Genomic DNA, 22,899 nt, shown 5'->3' on the forward strand with positions numbered 1-22,899 from the left:
CTGTAGTGAGGTTAGGTTAGGTTAGGTCAGTACATTTTACACGCGCGGGGGGGGGGTCCGGGGGGGGGGGGGGGTTCCCCCCTCGCAGTTGTTCGAGACTGTGCTCACTTCCGTCTAAGCCTCGTTCCCAGGGTTAGATCGGAGGGGGTCCAATGTGGGATTTCTGGCTCACTCCACAGTTGGGTCTGTTTATCCGTGCGTCTCTGTATCCGTACCATGTGTCCGTGCATTGTAATACGGAGTTCGTACAGTCTTTGGGTTAAGCAGGAAGCGACGTTCACATCTCTGTGCTGTAAACCAAGATTAACACGAGTGAACAGATGAATACAATGATCCCATGTTGCTGGGCCCGCGAAAGAAAGGTTTCGTCATGGGACGAGCGGCCATTATGGTGTGAGTGTTAGCAGGAACCAACTGTGTACAACGATGTCGTGTTTTGTTGCGATGGACCTGTAACGGCCACTTATTGAATAAATGCAAACGTCTAATCACTAGGTATACGTATAGCTCTAGGTGAGAAATGGGCCTTATGTGAGCCTTCCTAATTTCTGTATGGTCATCACGATGCCTTTCTGTTTGGAGTTGTCAAAATCTGTGATAACCGTATGTATTTGGAATTTATATGATTCATTAAACCTGATATGCTTTATTTTTCTGTGTTCCCGTCTGGTATTGTTGACTGGGCGCGGAAAAGGGAATACAGAGCAAGTGAAGTGGGCCAATGTAAACGTGCATGGCTAATTATGCACTAATTATTATTCATACTAGTGACGTCATTTATTTACAATCGTAGTAGTCCGCGCAACGGATGGATGGCGCTGACCGTCTCAATCATGGCGTCATTCTGAAGCCACAGGGGCCTATGGGAGTTGCGCTACCTGTTTAAATATACCTTGGATTGTACTGTCACTAGCCTTTTTCTTTTCCCCGGTAGTCACCCGAATCCAATGGAGGATATCTCACGCGTACCTGGCGCCCGTATGTACCACTATCAGCGTATGCGACCTTCACAATGCAAGTTTGCGATAACAGAGTCGGGAACTGCGTCTCATCACAACGAGCGCTTCCGGGTTCGGAATCCGGAGCCGCTTTTACGATCTCGGGATGCAGGGTCCTCTAAACATGGATCCGGGGATGGGTTGGAATTTTTGTGCAACTTTTCGGTCGGTAAGATGCTGCTTCCTTTCCAGCTCACAACTATCATAAATCATTCGTTCTCAGGAAAGTCGAAATTTATTATCCCGAGAAACTCGGGATTTGGCCCCTCAATGTCGCGAGATTTCGAGACATTCGGAATATCGAGATCGGAACACTACCCATGCCTAATACTTCCCTTTGATTCCTTCCACAGAGAACCAGTACGAGGTGCTTACCTATGCGTGTACTTCCTTCTGAATGCAACCGATACTCCTCTTGCACAGTTTGCCGTAATCACACAACAGCCTCTTCGCATATGCGCAGCAGTGCGCAGTATGCAGACATAGTGCGAAAGCAGATACGTGAGAAACGCTCTTCACACGTGACCTTCGAGCAAACATAACTTTTTGTATACTGCTCGTTATGCTTCAAACAAAGAGGGTCGTTACAGGCACGGTTTCGGAGAAAAACGTGTTGAACTTAACGACGGTTTAAATATGGACACATCGTACACGTCTTTTTGAACGATTTCAAGGTGAGACGTGCGTGTGCGTGGTAAACGGCTTTTCTTTTCTTCTTCACGTACTGGAGTACTGATTGTGTTCGTTCGCGAATAAGCTATTTGTAGTCTCCGTATTCGTGTAGAATTCATTTCCAGGGAAGCCTGAATTGTGAATTTTTCAGCCATGGTCTCAGTGATTCATTGTGCTCCCCACCCCCCGCCCGACACCACAAAATTTACGTGCACGGCCAAAATTTATCGTGATACCATTACACCGACGTTGGCTCGAAAGTCTGCCTTCCTTCATTCAAAAATGCGGTTTGAACCGCACAGACAACAGCTAGCCCACCGTAAAGTAACAAGTGAGTAACAAAGCAACACGAAGACACAAATATTCTGCTGTAGTGATGGCGTATGCCCGTGATGTTTATGTGCCAACACTTGCCAATGTCGGACGATGATTGCTGCATTTCATGGCTACCACAACAGACCCACTTGGGATCTTCTTTGAGAACGTGAAATTAATCCTTGCGAACATGGCACTCTTCCAGGGGATACTTCGTTCACTCAATATATGATTTACTGTTCTTTCGCTCGAACCGGACTGCCAGTTATGCCCACTGGATTGTAACATTCCCCGCCTTCCTGAGCTACGAGATTTTTTTCCCAATCCGCTACAGCGCACTCTCCCTCATGAAGCTCACCTTAGATCCCGCATATCTATGAGAAACTCACAATGCAAGCCTGCTGCTCGACAACGTACAATACGGCACGTCTTTTTGCGGAACCTAATTGCTATTTGTTGGTTGCCCTCCTCAGGGGCCCCTGCCGAGGAGGGCGACACAGCCGATACTCGGTTTCCTGGTCCTGAGTACCGCTCGGGGGCTTGCGCCGCCCCGACTGTTGTCCGTGGTCACCGGACCTGTACTGTCCGCGGCCCGAAGAATCGAACCACAACTGTAGCATGCTCCTCTCGATCTGTCCGTTCGCGTTGGCGTCCCTACACCAGAGCCGTGTTGCGTGATCCCGAGGCTTCGTTCCAACAAGGCCTCGAGACGGTCCAAGAAGCCGTCATCTCTCTTATTTACCGCGTGTCGCTGTCCGAGATACCTCGCACAGCCAATGCGTATCGACACAACCTTCTCATTGCGTTCGTCTTTCTCTGCGACCTCGATAGCTTCCTGCATACTTTTCGGTTCGCGCGAGCGAACGAAGCGCCTGACCGGATCCCTAACCCGGATCATCCCGGATCATCATACCCTTTCCTATAGCGCGCGTACGCGGTTGGCGAAAGCTCGTGCGTCGTCATGTTTTTCCATTTTGACGCCTTTTGATTCCGTATCAAACCGGCTTATGGCCATCTTTTTGAATAATTCAAAAGAGTTGACCACTAGGGCCTCTTCCTCCAGCCAAGCAAAGTTATGCGCACTTCCCATCATTTTATACCTAGCCATGCCAATAAGCTGATTATCTTTCCAACCCCCCATCTTTCCCAACTGCTCTAAAACCTTAATTAGCATCAGCCGAAGATATAAAGGTTCAAAGAACCAAAAGTGAATAAACCGGTTCACACCGGTGTCTGCAATAATCAAGCAACAAGTTTAACCTCTCATGTCCCTTCCAGAAAACTCATTTCAATCTTGTGCAAGTATATCGATATGCCACACATTTTGCACGCAGTTTTCTTATCTTCTACTATCTCCCGTGCCGTCACATCTTTGCTCCTGCACAACATTCTTGACTCATTTAAACTTGGTTTGCATGTGTAGCTTCTACGGTTGGCGGGCAGATGTACGATGTTTTTTACTGACAGTTGATGTTCACGTAACCGTTCATTTACATTACAGGCGAGGGCACAAAAGAGATACAGCGGTTGTACATTGCTTAATGGGTTCGGTAAGTGACGTCACAATCGGTATAACTACGCCATGTGGCGGTCGTTGGAAGGAAGTAATTTGTGTCTTTAAAGGAACTGTAAAGTGAATTTCAACCCAGGGTAACCTTATGATTTTATGAAAGCCGAGGCAGAGTACATCTCAGTTACGAAATATTTCTTTTGGAATCATTTTTTATTTTTTATTTTATTGAGAATTGTCTACGGAGGATGAATTGCCGTCATCACTGTCACCTGGCCGCGTGGTGTGTCTTCATGTGTAATGAAAATGTTGAGAGCCTCAGAGCGGAAATGTGGTATTGCTCCTTCAGTTCAGGTGTCCTTGCGGCAAATGCGTGCAGATGCCGACGTTAGAAGAATGCCTTTGTTGCCGAATGAGACGTTACTGACGCAGCGCAGCGGTTGCATTTCAAGAAATCAGTACATTGAAATACTGTGGCTGGACACTGAGGTGCTCCAGGTGTCCTACTGCTACGTGAGAGAAAGCGACGACTACGCCCTTATCAGGAACAGCCAAGTGAACAAGTGAGTTCATTCACGTGTACCTTCTGTTTGTTATCAGTAAAGTTACATATCATAATTTTACGCTGCGCATGGTAGATGCAGGAAGTTTTGGGGACGTTGCTTACAAACAGTTTATCAGGTGGCTCTGGGGAACATTAGGAAAGCACGGCTGAAAGGCTTCAAAGCATGTGCTGTACACGTCATAAGGGAAAACTTTCCTTCTGAAGCATACAAATGTTCTTGCTTTTGACGTGTGAAGCAGTAGGTGCTGTCTTTTTTTTTTTTTGATTGCGTGTTAGCGCCGCGAAGCAACTGTGGCAATGAGCGGCGTACAGATGTGGACAGATAGAGAGAGGACAGCAGGAAGGAGTGGGGGGACAGGGGGATTATGTAGGTGCTGTCTGACCATGTGTATGTTTACTCGCTTTAACTGAGGTGAAGCTCTCACTTTTCTTTCGGGTGCTTGTGGGCAGCATTGAATGCCTGCCATCTTGACAGAGGTACGCTGGATGGTTTGGCCCTGAGTACTGCAAGATCACAGCAGTATACCCCTTTCATGCACAATAGGTCTGTCATATACCGTCCTGGATTAACCAGACAGCCATTACACAGAAAAATACAGTCTACAAACATCAAAGCTTGTAAATATTGCTTTATTGATCACGGTGTTTATGAATGAATATATGAGTGATAGCAGCAAACAAACAAGGAAGGGAGGAGAACATCCCCCGTACTTTGTCCATATCGATTTGCAAGTGCTTCACCTCCCACCAACCAGTAAAAAATGTATGCATGCGTTTTTTTTTTCAGTGCACAGGTGTTTGCTACAAACACGCTCCAGTGCATAAGCTGTAAGAGAACATAGGCTATTATCTTGCCTATCAAACATCACATGAGTTCATGACTTCATCAGTATAAAAAGGGCATCAGGTGGGGACATGCCAATGTCTTCAACAAAGTCTTCTCTTCAGAGGCATCCCTATCATTGACTCCGCAAGCATGCGAAGAAAAATTTTAGACCTCTTCTGTGCACATCCATCTTTGTAACGCTTTCTCTATTTCTCGTTATAAATTTCGTTATGTTTCTCTCATACCCAGTCCAATTGCAGTCATTGGTGCGGGCTCAGGGCTTTTGCAGACCGTTACCATTTCACTGTAGCGCACATCTTTCCAAGTTCAATCAGGAGATGATCTACATCCTCTGCCAACAAAAGATAATATCGTCATGGCTAAGTGTCTTCTCTATACTCTTTATATCAAAACATGGTCCCTCATGGCTGTCATGGATGTTGATAGCGTGCCGGGTCAAACCAAGACAAATTATCTCGAAGTTAGTATACACTGTTTCCTGAATGACAGATTTAGATTGTGGCGAACAGCTAGTGTGAAAATGGAATGGCACACCCAGCTGATCATCACAACAGCGGAAAGACGAACATGAAAGGGAATCCCATCCAGCACATCCAAAGGACGCAGAAATCGCGAGGAAGTCGCATTTCTTCGGATATCCCGCAGGTCAACGGTAAGACAAGTTTGCGTACTTCTTGTTACCGAAGGAAGTAATGCAGGTTTATCGTGTGAATTGTATTACATACAACATTTACGAGTCACTCTTTACGTTAGAGGCGTTTCATAGTGCAGTGCGTTGCCGTAACCTGTGCGTTTTGGATATGCCGCAAATTAAATTATATGTGTCGTTATGCTATAGTTGCCCCTCATGCATGTCGCAGCCGCTCACTGTGATCTACGAACGTTTGTGGCAAGTGTGTTTTGGTGTTCAAGTACGAAATCAACATCGGTTGTCCATTCATAACAGTGATTTTCGTTCAGAGTTACGCATCATCAATAAATTTTTTTATTTTTCAGTGCTCCTGCAGCCCTCGGCAACAACGTCACGCCTGGCCCAGCTGTTTTCGAAAACTGTACACCTTTACATTGGGTGTACTACACTGGCTTAATTTTGAACTGCTCTTCGGTGTCAAAGCACCTAAAGCTTCAGTGAAGCCTGTTACAAGACGTGAAAAGGAATATACTGTAACTTTTTCTGAACAGTTCGAGAGGACAAATAAACTTGCTTTATCAACCGTCATCGCTTTTTGTTTCTCTGCTTTGGAACAACACTTGCGTTACTCTACAGCAAGCGCGCAAGAAAAACAGACGAAGCTGGGATTGGGGGGAGGGGGTACGAGAAGAGAGAGACGAAAAATCCGAGGAGAGAACTGGAAGGAGGTTGAGAAAGGAGGTCACTGTGCGAATGCGCAATTGACCCTACCTTATTTCCCGTGCTGCTGTGAGTGGCTCCTGGAGATCACGTGGTTTGGGCGCCCGCCATTTTCCCTGAATCATTGCGGATATGGGAGCTTCCGGCGGATGTAGTAGCCGCGCCACGTATTCTTAGTTTCGCTTCTGTCTTGCACGCACTCATATCCTGCAGTTAGGAAACCTCTTATTGACGTGCGTTTGAAGGGTGAACCTGCTTACGAGTTTCCCGTTGCAGCCATGCAATAGTAAAACGAGAGAGATAAGATCTCTCCCACCGGAAGTATTAGGGATATCACTAAATATAACGCGCATGTCCGATCACTACCACTTTCATTTTTTAGACCAGTGCAGTGTTTCAGTGCTGCGTTGCCGTAACTTGTCGCAGGTGTCACATGACTTGACTAACGTGATAACGCAAAAGATTGCGAGAACGCTCGTAAGAGACCAACAATGAGTTGGTGTTGCGGAGCGAACAAACATAAATATTGGACGTGCTCAGCCTATGTGATTCTAGCACCATGTGAAAGCAGTGGGCAAATTACACTGTATATACTTTCTCACCAGTAAGCTAGCTTAGCCATTTTCTTTAACAGTTTCGCTTATATTTGGCGCAGTAACTGCACTATATCAGGGCAAAAAGTGACTAGTAAGAAATTCTTCGCAGTAATCTATATTCAATTGTGTATTATACTATTCTGATATATTCGAATTTTCAGCACCGCTTTGTCGATGTTTGCGAATATTGTTAAAAATCCTTGTCTGAATTTTAGCATTACACGTAAGCTACTTCAACGGATTGCAGCACATGACAATCGCTATGACGTCACTCTTTCGAACTCTTTCGAAGGTTTATTAAAATAAAGTGTATATGACTGCGCATGATGTATCTGCTCCAGAGGACCATTTTGTTGTTCCAAAGCGTTTTTAGTTTTTCTTTTTTTCTCTCTTTTTTTCCTGCTCCAGAAGGCTATCCAAATGGTTTGGGCTAATCACATGCATCACTGTATACAGCCCACATGTGTGCACTAGCTGTGTGTTGCTTGCTCTACACTTTTGTTTTGAATTGTTTAGTTTAGTTCTGATATGTCCGTGCACACAACGAGCAAGTTAATCTAGTATCAAATATATCTATTCGTTTACACGAAATCCAATACATTATATTTGAGCAGATATATTACACAATAGCTGCGTACGGCTTCCCTTACACTATTATGAACGCAATGTTAAGAATAGAACAGTCCTGTCGCCATTCTGGCTCGACGCGCCTGAATATCTCGAACCTCCCGCACGAACTTGAACTCGTCGTACGTCAACCATCGGCACAATTCCTCGTCACGTCGTTCAGGCTTCACCACCTGCACAATCACATGCACGTCAAGGTCGTGGTCCACACAACGCGAGTACCAGTACTTCGTTGCATTCTGCAGATGTTCCACGTACCACTGCATACGTTTTCTACCGAACTTATTCACTTCCCTGTCGAGCTTGTCGCTGAAAAAAGTGTACAACTGCATGTCGATGTGGTTGAGCTTTTCGAGACCCCATCGAGTTCCATTAGACAGTTGTGCACGCTTCGATAGAGCGTTCTTGCGGAAGGCTATGATGCTTGTAAATGGGAGGCACAGTTTGTTACGAAGAAGGATGAGGGACTCCTCGAGGCGTTCTGTAATCATGACCAGTTCGAACGTCTTGTTGACATGATGGATGAGATCATCGACGGCGGCGCTGTTGTCGAATTTCTCTAGGCCGAGGTCGAAGGCGATTTGGTTGAAGCCCAGCAAAGCAGAGTATCGGTTATGGCGAAGATCTTCCGTCAGCGTAGGCGTCTGGAACAGAGACAACCGTTAAGTATAGACCTGCGTTCCCATTCAGTTTTCATGTTAGTTTACTTTGGTACCTTTAAAGGGCATTCAAGTGCAAACATTTATGTTCGCAGAATGAAAAACGGCGTTACCTTGAATCAAAGGACGCGACGCATGAATCACCTTCCTTTTGTGTCGGTGTCAAGGTAAGGACTTCTTTCATTCCGCGGTGAGAAATGTCTGCACTATGCCGTGTATTCACGCGAGTGACATCCTCAGGGAAGATTATAGTGGAAGAAAAAGTGAGAACATTGCTCACAGAGCCGTAACCTAGCCTCTGTTCGAAGTGTCAGCGGCTCTCGTCCAAATCATCACAAGGCATTTAACATACTGTCACCACATCGGTGAATCTTCGCTGTGTCGACTTTCACGTATGTCTTCTGTATGTATGACTTCAGCAGCAGTGCACATACGAGTTGCATATACTAATCGCATGTTGTGTTACAGACAACAAACCTGTGTCCTGTATCTCTGAGCTATCGGAACTACCTCTTTGATAACCAGCAGGATGCCTTGATCTGATTTGACACTGGAACATGGTCTTTTCCGCCCTCTATCTGAGGAAACTTCCGTACACTCTTAAAAATGAACTTCACCGCATAGCACGCTTTTAGCCAACCATCATCTCGAATGATATCGTTATCTGCCCTGATTTGTTCAAAACGGGAGGCGTACGCCTTTTTTGTGACACTTATGCTGTTCATAATTGTCACAGAAAAGGCGTACTCCTCCCATTTTCAACAAATCAGGGCAGATAACGATATCATTCCAGATGATGGTTAGCTAAGAGCGTGCTATGCGGTGAAATTCAGTTTTAAGAGTGTAAAAGGCGCAGCTGCTCTCGGCATTATCTTCATTTCAGAGGCAGTGCACATACGAGTTGCATACAGGGTGTCCCAGAAAACGTGTCATTGAATTATAATTAAAAAAAACTACACCACCTAAATCATGTGGTCAAAGGCATTTGTTCTTACTAGGTTTTTGCCACCTCCTGATGTGAATGTCGTGTAACGTAAGTTTAATTATGTTAATTGCGAACTGAAGTCGGAAATTTGCCAAGTAAAGGTCACTTTTTTAACGCACCAATGTGAAGAGCGTGTCTAATTTACTCAAATGAATGGTAATTGACAGGTATATTCATTATTCATATATTATATATATTCATATTCATATATATATTCATATTCATATATTATATATATTCATATTCATATATATATTCATATTCATATATTATATATTATTCTGCTCGGACGACGATGTTCTAAACAAAAACCTCGCGGAATTAGAGCAGACCTTCGTTAATCGTAATTTTCCACCCAGTCTAGTAAGAGACGCCCTGTCCAAAGCACGACAAACAGACCGGAGGAACTTATTCGGTAAACGCAACGACGAACCCAAGGGCGACCGCGTAAACCTTGTTCTTACCTTTGGTGCAGGCGCGGGTAATATTAACAGTATCCTCCACCGCCACCATAGCATCCTTCTGCAATCTGAACGGACACGACAAATATTTGCCGAGAAGCCACGAGTTACCTACAGACGTGCCCGCAACCTCCAAGATAGACTAGTCAACTCCAAAGTTCCCAAACCATTAACACCCACGGCGGGATGCAATCCATGCAATGGTAAAAGATGCCAAATATGCAAATCAATGCAAAGCACGGCAGCGGTCAAGAGTACAAACTCCGACTTCTCCCTTAAAATCAATGGCGACTTTTATATCATTCAATGTACAACATGCTCCGCGCAATATGTAGGTCAAAGTAAAAATTCATTTAGGATTCGATTCAATAACCACCGATCAGATGTTTCGAAAAAAGGTAGCCTCCCGGTTTCTCGCCATTTTAGTCGACCCGGTCATTCCATTAATAACGTCGCACTTTTTATTCTAGAGTCAAATTTCACATCCGATCGCTGCAGAGAGCAACGCGAATCGTACTTGATCTACAAATTCCAATCTCTAATAAATGAGGATAAAGGAGTGCTATCAACTGTAAGAAGCATATCCGGATAACTTTTTTTCTGTATGTCCTCGGAGTGCCCGCTGCCTCTTTTCTTTTTTTCTTTACAGCTGGACACAATGACTCTAAGAACACCCCGGACAACAGGTTTTCAACGAGCGCGACCCAAGGCTCTGACCACTGATCTCGATTGTAAAAGGCTGGATCGCGGATTGGGAGCGCGAGCGTGAAGAAACCGGCCGCCATCTTACGGTGCCCACAACAGTCGCCGCAGCGATCATGGCAACTTCTTGCAATTACGGTCGTACCAACCGTACTGGCAAGGTTACAGGGCCTAAATTTATACAGGTGAGTCACTCTTCATCAAGGAATAAATAGGCGTCCATTCTGTACATTTATTTGACCATTATGAAGTGTTTTTTTGCCCAAAACGAGCACTGGATGCAGGTTGCTTGATCGCTCTTCCGACGTTCAATCGAGCACACTTGCATTTTACCCGGCGGCAAATACAGTTTGAGTGCATAATATGCTTGAAAGAACATGTTACACTACACAGGTAGTGTTGTCATCAATATATGTGCGAACACTCGAGCGCTTTTTTGCATGCATTGCTAGCATGGTACACGGTGTTCTCTGCGGAAGCAAGTGCCACATTCATTTCTTTGAATTACCTTCGCGCACAAGTTCGGTATTACGTCATAATAAGACCACGATTGTCAAATTTTTTCATGTATTGGTATTGTTTTGTGCCTTGGTTTGATTTGTGACAAAGAATCCTACGTAACGGTGGTGTGGCGCGACTCGAATAACGCCTTTGTGTCTGAGCTGTGTCGTCAACTTGTTACGATAGTAATAATTTGTAGCGTGTCGTGCTATTTGTAGCAGTTTCAAGGCAAAAGTGGTCTCTCAATACAGGTTTCGTCATGAGGGCTGTCCAGTGAATAATCTGTGCAGTGTGATACGGCTGGGTGTACAGGTAAGTATCACGTTCCTCATCCACTGGTTTCTTCTTTACAGGAAGGAACAACCTCAGTGCACGCGCTGTGGTTAGCCTCTCTCAGTTTTGCATATTTTGTTACATGTTCACATCAGAAACACACCTTACACTTTAGTCTCCTTAACCCAGCAATATAATAATTAGAGATTATAATTCTTTTTAGAAGAGTTCCCCATATTCTTTTTAGAATAGTTTTTAATCTTTTTAATTTTTAGAAGATACAGGAATTGTAAACCATGTTTTAAACTGATGTTTTAACATTTGTCCAATGCATTTATTAAACAACATATTCATTTTTAACTGGTTGCACCCAAACCAATGTTCTGATGTAGTATTTCCTTTGTTGTCGATGCACCATAAAAGTTGGAATAATCATCATCAATGCAGGTTACTTCACAGCTGGCTCGACATACTCAAGAAATGGGTGCAGAACCTACGTAATGCCCGCAAACTTTGACTACCACAGCATCTCCAGAAAGTAAAGGGATATGTGTCACATGGGATTTTTAAAGGCATTCACAGTATATAATACCTTGTATGAACTGTTGTAGATCTAAGCAGCTTCTACAGTACACTCTCAGAAATTAAAACTTGTCAGGGAACTGTGATAATTGTTTCAGTTAATAGGCATGCACATATACGCTATAAGAAGACAATTATTTATTGAGAATGCACTTCTCTGGCTACTCATGTTGTTTACATCTACTGTTGATCACATTCATTTATCACATATTATATTCTTATATATTATTATTATATTATCACATATTCGATCACATTAAATTTAAAATTTAGCATATATGAGAAAATATCAGTGGGGAAGTTGCTATTCATTGCTCATTCCAACCTAAAATTGAGTGCTACAAATTTAGAGAGCGTACCTGACCATTGTTATTCCTAAAATATATATTGCCATTGTAGCAAGGTCACAAAACAATAAATGTAGCCTTTTGCGACCTCCCTGCACGTTCATTGTATCCTGAAACGCATAAGTGCAAGAAATAAATCTTGAACTTGAATAAACTTGATGTTGTATAAACTTGACATAAAATGTTGAATAATATAATGAATGATATAAAATATTGAATAAACTTGAACTCGTATTTTCTCTTTACTCATCATCACTGATCTTCATTACAAAAGCATATCGTGTTAGACTTTTTTGTTTGCGTTTCACAGACTGGGTACACGAGGGCCAAAATGACAAAATCACAACTGTTTCAACCTCCAAATAGTCCTGTTGCAATTTGAAGACCATACGTGGAGCTGCATTGTTTGGAACATGCTCCACATAACAAGCATGACAAAGTCAGCACTGGATACCAGGACCCCGTCCCCAAGCAGCTTTTCTCACGCTGCAGTTGTATTCAACAAAAGCATGTGAGTGCTGGAGAAGGACATTCAGTTTGGCACAACCGTGCCTGCAGATAATCAGAACAAATAAAGGAAGAAGCAAACAAACATAGAAGGGCTGTACTTCAAAAAGAGATAAGTCCTGTGTCTCAAGGAGGTGTTACCACTTTCTAAGTAACTTAATTGATTAAGCTTACATCACTACCTGATTAACTGTCCTAACGAGCGTGATCTAATTGCGTGAAGTATTTAGGGCTGCTTCGGTGTGTCCATATTTGCGAGGCAAAGCACCGCTGTCGTTTACTAAAAGACTGTTTCTGCGGCGATGCTTGATATAAATCATACTAAACCCATGCACGACTAAGACAACGGCTGTGATTCTGCAGTACGATCTCTTTCTGCCATGCGAGTATATATCATCCCGGACCGTTCTTTATGGAACAATTTGTGTCCAGAACGCAGCACGGGATATTACATACATGGTTGTTGTTAACCTCACATCGTTTCTTATTGAAATATTGGCTGGGAAACGTACTGTAGTACAATCCCCAGCGCTGCACTGCCGTGACGGTCTAGTTTCGGAATGCAAAACATAACGTAATTAACAATCGAACGACAGGACACCTGTGAAACACTGTTAGGATACATCTGTATACTGGCACCTTACAAAATTGTGTGATGACAAACAACGATCAACGCCTGCAGCGCAATAAATACTCACAATCTCCGTTGCCTCCCATTGTTTTCTATGGGCGCACACTGCGTTTTAGGGCCTCCCAACATGGCGGCCCGAATGCACGCCTCTCCCCCGCGAGCCCCTCTCCCATGCGCGATCCAGCCTTTATACATAGAGATCAGTGGCTCTGACACGTAATCTCCCCGGCCGATGACCCAGGAACCTTCCGGAATCTTCCAGAACATGACTCACTGACGACTGCCTCGCAGTGGAATTGTACCAACTGTGACGACACTTTTGTAACCTTTTAAAAGACCTTGTATATAGATTTTCGTCTCAGTCCCGAAGAAGGCGGAGCTTCCGCCGAAACGTAGACTTCCCCAGACCCTTAGTTTAAATGCCAGCTTAATAAATAACTTCCCCCTACTCCCTACTTCAGTCTCTGGTGTCTTTTCTCCCCTATTTATATATATTCATATGTATATTCATATATTCAGGGGCTATCTCATAAAAAAAAATAGCCGAACATCATGCTCTGCGGAGCTAGCGCGCGACAAATTTTTCATCGGAATCCTTGTCAGTCCGACGAAAGGAGGTTGGAAACCCCGCCCACACCTACAACGCAGAAAGAGATAACACAGGTATGGCTTATCGCGTCCGACTTTCGCTGGGATCGCACTTTCCCTCTCCCAATTTCAAGAACTGTTACTTTTTCTACACTCTTAAAAATGACCTTCACCGCACAGCACGCTCCTAGCCAACCATAATCTCGAATGATATCGTTATCTGACCTGATTTGTTGAAAACGGGAGGCGTACGTCTTTTCTGTGACAATTATGAACAGCATAAGTGTCACAAAAAGGCGTACGCCTCCCGTTTTCAACAAATCAGGGCAGATGACGATATCATTCGAGATGATGGTTGGCTAGGAGCCTGCTATGCGGTGAAGTTCATTTTTAAGAGTGTACTATCACTCTGTGCACTCTTAAAAATGCACTTCACCGCACAGCACGCTCCTAGCCAACCATAATCTCGAATGATATCGTTATCTGCCCTGATTTGTTGAAAACGGGAGGCGTACGCCTTTTCTGTGACAATTATGAACAGCATAAGTGTCACAAAAATGGCGTACGCCTCCCGTTTTCAACAAATCAGGGCAGATAACGATATCATTCGACATGATGGTTGGCTACGAGCGTGCTATGCGGTGAAGTTCATTTTTAAGAGTGTGGGTGGGTTTGGAACCTCCTTTCGTCGGACTGAGATAGATTGCGCTCCAAAAGTCGTGGCGCGTTATGGTTCGGTGCTACGAAAAGCATGATGTTCGGCTATTTTTTCCGATGGCATAGCTCATGAATATCACTGTCAATTATCATGAACTTGGGTGAATTCGGCACGCTCTTCATATTGGTGGGGTAAAAAAGTGACATTTACTTGGCAAATTTTCGAGTTCAGTTCACAAATCTTTACATAATTAAACTTACGATACATGACATTCACATCAGGAGTTGACAAAAACCTAGTAAGAACAAATGCCGTTGGCCGCATGATTCTAGGTGTCGTAGTTTTTCTTATTGTAATTCAACGACACGTTTTCTGGGACACCCTGTATACGAATCGCCTGAGAGAACTGATGTTCTGAGGCTGGAACACTAATCGCCTGTTGTGTTACAGGTGAGCGAGTTTGTTTATTAAACATAGTCCTGTATTCATACAGGACTGCCGCTGTTGTACCTATATTTTGTTGCTTCATATAGCAATAATCCGCTGAACATGTCGAAGGAGTTCAAAGAACTTGTCAAGGTTATCGATTATTTGAAGCGCGAATTACGAGCAGATAAATCGATGACTGAAGGATGCCACCCAGAACTGTCAAGATGCTATAAATGAATGTAAAAATGATATCAAGGAATTGAAAGTTCTACGTAGCGATGTAAACCATCTAAAACAGGAATGCAGGAACATGGAATTGTGTGTTGCGAACCTACAGCAAGAAGTTAACGCCCTGGCACAATATCAGAGACTCAATAATTTGGAAATCAGGGGCGTCCCAAAGGAGGCTTCCGATCCTGTTAACATTGTCAAGAAAATAGCAGACAAAGTGGGCGTAGAACTTCAACTGACTGATATTGATATATGCCACCGAGTCCCTACATGGGGACGACATCAAGAAAACATAATTGTCCGCATGCTTTCTCGTACAGAAAGAAATGAGCTGCTCCAAAAGGCCAGGAAACATAGACTAACTTGTTCATCAGCAGCAGTTGCGCGCAAGAAAAGAACTGGAAGTATCTTTGGACAAACAAAGGCAAAATATATGCCAGAAAATCTGACGACGCCCCAGTTCTTCAAGTTAAAACAAAAGAAGATATTCGTCTCATGTCATAGGGCGAGATTTATTGTCAGAGAAGATTACAGCCCGTATAGTGCTTCTGCTTCTTATGTTGATCTGCAAGAGCTAGACCTGAGTCGTCTACATTCTGCCTTTTCGTTTTTTCACATAAACCTACGCAGCATAAATAAACATTATGATCGAGTTATTGACTTTAATTGCTTCTTTGGGAAAGAAAGTAACATTTTTTGGCCTTTCTGAAACTTTGTTAAATAACGAGACTGAAGGATATTACCAGTGATGGCCAGTAGTTAAACTACTAGGGCCTGGTTTCACCAACGCCGATTAACACTTGAACCGAGATGAACGGTCCCTTAACTTGAATTTAACCCTTAACTGTGCTTCACAAAAGGGTGTTATTGTTACTGAAACATTCATCACCTCACCAACTAACGTTTGCAAAAAAGAATTGAGCGTTAACTTCAAGTTTTAGCAACGCTTGATCTCGGTTTAACCAGCGTTGGTGAAACCGAGCCTAGTTAAACTTCTGATTGTAGTTAAAAAGTAGTTATCAACATCTTGCAGAAACGTAGTGGCAACTACTAGTAAGCTACTATTTCGAGTAGTTAACTACAGTAGTTAGGTTACTGAGGGGGGGGGTGCAGGCGCCAACTACTTCCGATTTTGCCGCAAGCTTTACGGCACGATTGTGCTGCCGACATTTACCTTGAGCTACTTGTTTGATGAAAACGGAGGTACAGAGCAATTGTGCCGTGCACGTGTACTAAATCTTCCCTTTTAATGCTTGTCTAGTGAAGCCTCATTTGTTACGAAATAATTCTGTAACTTAGTTTATCACGTAGGCGCAGAAAGAATCCCGCCGCAAGCTTTGTATTTGACAATCGTAGCGGCCTGCGTGATACCGTGGTCACCGTCCTGGTGTGCACATAACCGCGTAGGATGGCTACGTGATCGATCATCGTGGTTAAGCGAAAATATTTTACGGTCCACAGTGGCGCAATTGGCAGCCACCACAATATTTGTGCGTGGCGCATTGATCTGTGACGAAGGAGCCTGAGTGTAAATCTCGTACATGGTCCGTCGTATGTTGTACGTACCTTTATAGCGGAAGCTTTCACTTCATAGAAAATATTTCCGCAACAAGCTATTTTGTCAGCGCATAATATTCAAGAGACAGGCAGTGGATTTTACGACAGTATGTGAATTAAGCGACGTAGACATAAGAGTATATTTTAAATATCATTATCAATGCTTGTGATTCATATTTAGGTGTCTAACGACACTATACAAGAGATTGGTGTTGATGGACAACGTTGAGTAGTTATAGATGTAGTTAAAATACATTGCAGTAGTTAAAGAAGTAGTTTTAACTACTCCCCTGAAAAGTAGTTGGACTACTAGTTAAACTACTCTTTTGCAAAGTAGTTAGTAGTCATAGTTAAACTACTGTAGAAGTAGTTACTGGCTATCACTGGATATTACTCATTTTGTGGATATAACCATGAATTTTCCAATCGTACACTAGGTATTCATGGCGGAGTAGGTCTTCTAATTCACTCCTCTGTACCGTATCAGTTGAGGAACGATCGTTCTTTAAGTGGTGACCTTTGTGAATCTCTGTTTGTTGAGATTTCACATACTCATTTCAAGAGATACTCCCTCCTTCACAAAGGTAAAAATGTTATTGTGGGTGTCATATATAGGTCACCTACGAATGACATTAAGGAATTCATAGAAAAGTTTGATACTTTTTTGAGTGACATTTTGCGAAAACATTATGTCATAATCTTGGGTGATATAAATATTAATATACTGAACGTTAATTCATCAAGTGACTATCCACATACTTTGCTCGCTAATGGCTTTGATCAATGGATCCAGTTGCACACTCGTGGTGGCCACACTGGTACTCTAATAGACGACTGTGTAAGAAATCTCAATGGTGATGAATTTCTTGCTGGTGTTATCCCATGTGACATTACAGATCACGACATTATCTTTGTGAATGAAAATAAGCCGAATCACGTGAAAAAAACATCAGAACGACAGGTTAGGATTTCTGACTATCAGATAGCAGATAAATTCTTAAGTGAAATAAATTTTGGATTTTGTAGATGCCAACATGTCAGCCACCGAAAAGTTTACAAGATTTTATCAGATACTTGTCAATAGTTTAGATAAAGCATGTAGGATCGTTTCTCGATCTAAGCGGCAGTTCATACGTGAACCCTGGATTACTGCACACTCTTAAAAATGAACTTCACTGCATAGCACGCTCTTAGCCAACCAGCATTTTCGAATGATATCGTTATCTGCCCTGATTTGATGGAAACGGGAGGCGTACGCCTTTTCTGTGACACTTACGCTGTTCATAATTGTCACAGAAAAGGCGTACGCCTCCCGTTTTCAACAAATCAGGACAGATAGCGATATCATTCACGATAATGGTTGGCTAGGAGCGTGCTATGCGGTGAAGTTCATTTTGAAGAGTGTAGGTCTATTACAGTCCATCAAACGTATAAAAAGGTTCGACAATACCCCGAGAACACAAATTTAAGAGAGAAATACATAAAATATCGCAATATGACAACTAAGCTATTGCGAATAGCAAAGAAGAATTATTTCCATCAGAAATTTCATGAAACATTTGGGGGCGCGCGGAAGTCATGGAACCTTGTAAACTGTGCCCTAGGGAAAACAAAGCCAACCAGTGAAATATCAACGTTAAGAGACGATACGGTTGCAAAGTGATAAGTAATGTATTGAACAAATATTTCTTATGTTCCGCTTCTACACAATCAATTGGTGAGGAGAAAGTCAGCATGAAATATTACCACATCGGAACTCGCATACGTGTTTTCTCTCACCCTCTTGGCCTGAAGAGGTTGACGTTGAATCAGTTCTACAGGGACTGAATAACACAAGTGCAGTTGGATACGATAATATAAGTATAGAATTCCTAAAAAGGACTGTAACAGTCATATCTTATCCTCTGTCATCAATTATCAACACGCTGTTTAGTGAAGGGACGTTCCCAGACGAGCTGAAGATTTCCAAAATTGTTCCTGTTTACAAAAAAGGTAATCGACTACTCCCGGAAACGATTATTATTAACCAGACTAGAGGATTTTTTTGAGAAACAGTCTTTTATCTGATTATCAGTTCGGATTCCTGAAAAATAAGTCGACAAAACTAGCAGTACTCTCAATTTGTGAACTTCTGAAAAGTAATATTGAAACAAAGCTATTAACTATGGGGATATTTGTGGATTTGCGGAAGGCGTTTGATGTTTTAAGCCACTCAATATTATGTAAGAAACTTGAACGCTACGGTATTAGAGGTGAAGCCCTCAACCTGCTCACTAATTATTTACAAAATCGAAAAGAGTTTGTGCAAGTTGCTGGCACCTCCTCTTCTCTAGGTAATGTTTCCACATGCAGGCGTTCCGCAAGGATCAATTCTTGGGCCTTTCTTATTTATAGTTTATATAAACGACTTGGTAGCATTTCCTGATGTGCCGACAATTTTATATGCTGATGAACCTTCATTATTTCTTGAAAGTTGTAATATTGTGGATTTGTGTGAGAAGGCGAACAATATAGTAACGAAACTGAGTGCTTGGCTTAACTATAATAAGTTGTAAGTGAGCTCATCTAAGTCATCGTACATTATATTTAGGCCACCGCAGGTCCCCACAATTACATATACTCAGGATGTGGTTCTTGGTTCTGACATCATTCACAGACGCTCATCGGTTAAAATATTAGGGGTTCTACTCGATGAGCACTTGCAGTGGCATGAACGTATTTCTAACATCTGTAAAAAAATATATTCTGGCACCTATGCAATAGCCAAGATAAAATGTCTTTTCCCCTTGCATACTCTTAGAGCAATCTACATGTCATTCATCCAAAGCTATATTTCTTACGGCATAGAAAGTATCGCCTTAACATACGAATCTACAATAAAATCGTTGCATGTTGCGCGGAGGAAAGCACTACGTACTATGTTATCACTGCGGAACCACGACAGCGTTACATTTCCATTTACACTTATGAATATCCCTACAGTCTCAGAACTATTTCGTTCCAGGTTATGTGCAATTGTATATAAGTTGACACATAAACTATGTAACGTGCCGTTCATAACCTTGACTAAACGTGAAGTTACAGCCTCAATACGAAGTTATGGGCCATACAGGGTGTCCCAGAAAACGTGTCATTGAATTATAATAAAAAAAAACTACACCACCTAGAATCATGCGGTCAACGGCATTTGTTCTTATTAGGTTTTTGCCACCTTGTAAAGTTAATGTCATGTACCCCAAGTTTAATTATGCAAATATTTGCGAACTGAACTCAGAAATTTGCCAAGGGAAGGTCACTTTTTTACCCCACCAATATGAAGAGCGTGCCGAATTCACTCAAATTCATGATAATTGACAGTGATATTCACGAGCTATCCCATCGGAAATTATTTCAAATCTCAAAGTTGGTGAGTTGTAAAACCACACGAAATTAGTGTTCTTATTATTACAGCATATCTAGCTCTTGTAGTAAAGCTTGAGATATGTGCAAAGTAGTATATGGTCTGGTCATATAGTCGGGGGGTTTAGTTACGAACATAGCCACCAGGGCCAACTTCGCGTCTGCGCTGACTTCACTCGCATAATTTTTCCCGCGCGCGGCGTGCGGCGCGTGGGCGGAGCGTTGTCCGCGTGCTTACCGGCGGGCGGAGGGCTGCGTGGGCGCTTATCTTCAGCCTGGGCCGACTTCTTTCGCCATTTTTCCGCCTGGACCGTCTGCACTCACAATTTTTTTCCGCTACGACAGGTGCGCGGTGGGCGGTTTACATGCAAGTATAGACATGCAAAGGATAGCCATACACAAAAGTACAAATGAAAATATATTTATTAATGCCAACAGTGCAGGGAATTATGTTGTGACTTTGTGTGAAGGAGAAAAACCCTGAATCAGAAGAAACACAATATGATACACGTAACAAATATTATAATTATTACAGCTATGATGCAATAGCATCGAAGAGGTATCACTCATCAAACACAGTATTTTTTATTAATGGTAATCATACACACAAGTTTTTAATCAATCAGAATTGAAATAGAGTAGCACATTTAATCAAACAAGATATTCTTAATCAATACGACTACAATCAAATTACTAAGTTAAGTTTTGCTATAAAATGCATGAGACGTGAGCTCCATCATTGCAATCGTAGAGGTTTAATTACAAGTTCTGACAGATGTAAGTAATTTTGGGCACAATAGGGAAGCTAAGTTGATTATTTCAACATGACACAAATTTAATTAATCATTTTATTATGAAGTGAATAGCGCAGACATAAGGAAATAATTCGAATCAACACAACACAATCAATAGCTAGCACTGATAGAGAACCAAACCGACGTATCCTTCAACATGTATGGAATGGAATAGCACATTTAATCAAAGAAGATATTCTTAATCAATATGATTACAATCAAAATTACAAGTTGTATTATAAAAAGTCCTAATCCTAAAGTCCTAATAATCCTATACATAAGAACCATCATTGCAACAGTGGAGTTTTAATTACGAGTTCTGATAGATGTAAGTAATTTCGAGCACAATAGGGAAGCTAAGTTGAATATTCTAACATGACACAAATTTAATTAATCAGTTTCTTATGAAGTGAACAGCGCAGACATAAGGAAATGATTCGGATCAACACAACACAATCAATAACTAGCACTAATAGAGAACCAAACCGGCGTATCCTCCCAACACGCATGGAAGATAATAGCGAAACATTACTCTATCAAAACAAGAAACGGACGTGACCTTTAATCAAAAAGACGTTCTTAATCAATATGATGACAATCAAAATTTCAAGTTTTATTATAACAAGTTTGAGTCGCGATCACTATTATTGCAACACTAATAATTTCTTCATTAGCATGTTTCCTATTAAGTGTTTTAAGCCATTCCAAGCACAACAGGTAATCTAAGTTGCATATATCTTGTTCCAACATGGCACAGCTTTAAATTATTCAATTTCTTATTACGTGAATAGCGCACACGTAAGGAAATAATGAGAAACAACACGATCAACAGATAGCATTAATAGAGAGCCAAACCTGCGCATCATCCAACGCGTAAACAACATATACAGGCAGGAAAATAATAGCGAAACAATCTATCAAAACGAGAAATATTACAAATACTGTGACTAGCACAGGCTCAGTGCCGAAGAACAGAGGAACACTCTAAGCGGCACGTTCTCCAACACGTCAATAGAGGAGAATAATCCATCATTTTAACTATCATAAAATCATCCTCGTGACTTAATCCAATTGAACACTATACAATTTTCATTCTAACAGACAATGAGCAGAAGTTCAATATTGTTGTTCAATGTCTGATGTATCATCACTTATTGAAACTCAATGACTACATCAACTGCGGTGGACCACCGAACGATTTTCATCTAATAATCTCTTGTACGCCATTCAAGAATCTTCATACAAAGAAAGGAAACATCAATAAGAGATTGCCCAAGTTTGTGAAAACTAAGTGCAAGTTACTGAAGCGATACAAATGCGGCGACAAGGTATCGATTGTATTAATCAACGCTGGACTCAAGCGACCGATAATAAGACATCGTTATGTAATACATTACGAATTCATCAATCAAGACAACAAACGAAAACTTCAGAGTTTGGAATAGAACAATTGTACTTTATCGAAAGTGTATAACTGAAATAATAAATGTAACTTCTTTGTCATCTCTATAATGAATTCTACGCATTTCATTTCATTTCATTTCATTTTATTTATTTCTTCACAGAAGTGAAGGGGAGGCTAAGGCAAAAAAGTCTCTAAGGGACTTGACAGAGGCCTCAGTCACCCGCCATCAGCAAAGACAATGCATATATACAACTGAAAGCACAATACGTGGCACTGATAACACTTGATAATACAAACATGATAAGTATAATGATTTGTAACATACACTCTCATTACTTAATCAACTAAAAAAGTTTTAGCACTACAACTAAAAACTTTAATGAGTAAAGCAAGAAGTAGAAAGTACTGCATTCGGCTCAACCTGAAAAGAAGCGGCCAAAACCGTTATTCTAATGCACAAAAATAGCCTAACAATTCACACTTGGATATTTTGGTAAGGTCATTGTCAAATGTATTTAGCAGCTTACTTAGATTGTACTGCAAAGTTTGAAAGCCATAGGAAGTCCTACATTGAAGAAAGGAGTATCTACAAGGATTGCGGTAGCTATAGACGTGGCTCACGCGTTTCAAATTTGCCATGTTGTCACAGTCCTCGAACAAAGGCAGCACCCCACACGAGTATATTGCAGTTCTGTTTCCCCGGTTGCTT

At 42.0% G+C, this 22,899-nt stretch overlaps 1 protein-coding gene and 2 long non-coding RNA genes across 4 annotated transcripts in view; 2 read left to right on the forward strand and 1 right to left on the reverse strand.

Annotated features, from left to right (window-relative positions):
• Window positions 1-1,095: 1,095 nt before the first annotated feature.
• LOC135396718 (uncharacterized) lies at window positions 1,096-6,721 on the forward strand. 2 transcript variants are annotated; one of them, XR_010423510.1, is made up of 4 exons: window positions 1,096-1,167; window positions 3,487-3,535; window positions 3,845-5,559; window positions 5,904-6,721. It is a non-coding gene; the product is annotated as an uncharacterized LOC135396718 (long non-coding RNA). The 2 variants fall into 2 exon arrangements; XR_010423509.1 differs by having other exon boundaries at window positions 3,845-6,721.
• Window positions 6,722-7,406: 685 nt separating this feature from the next.
• LOC135396716 (galactosylceramide sulfotransferase-like) overlaps window positions 7,407-22,899 on the reverse strand; it is a 42,350-nt gene continuing 26,857 nt past the window's right edge. The window contains exon 4 of the mRNA XM_064627851.1: window positions 7,407-8,125. Within this exon, the coding sequence (XP_064483921.1) occupies window positions 7,523-8,125 (603 nt within the window). The 3' untranslated portion in view covers window positions 7,407-7,522. The remainder of the gene's footprint in view (window positions 8,126-22,899) is intronic.
• Window positions 9,423-11,912, forward strand: LOC135398047 (uncharacterized). Its single transcript, XR_010423969.1, has 3 exons — window positions 9,423-10,473; window positions 11,041-11,101; window positions 11,510-11,912. It is a non-coding gene; the product is annotated as an uncharacterized LOC135398047 (long non-coding RNA).

Source organism: Ornithodoros turicata, chromosome 6, assembly GCF_037126465.1.
Source record: "Ornithodoros turicata isolate Travis chromosome 6, ASM3712646v1, whole genome shotgun sequence".
Taxonomy (NCBI): Eukaryota; Metazoa; Arthropoda; class Arachnida; order Ixodida; family Argasidae; genus Ornithodoros; species Ornithodoros turicata.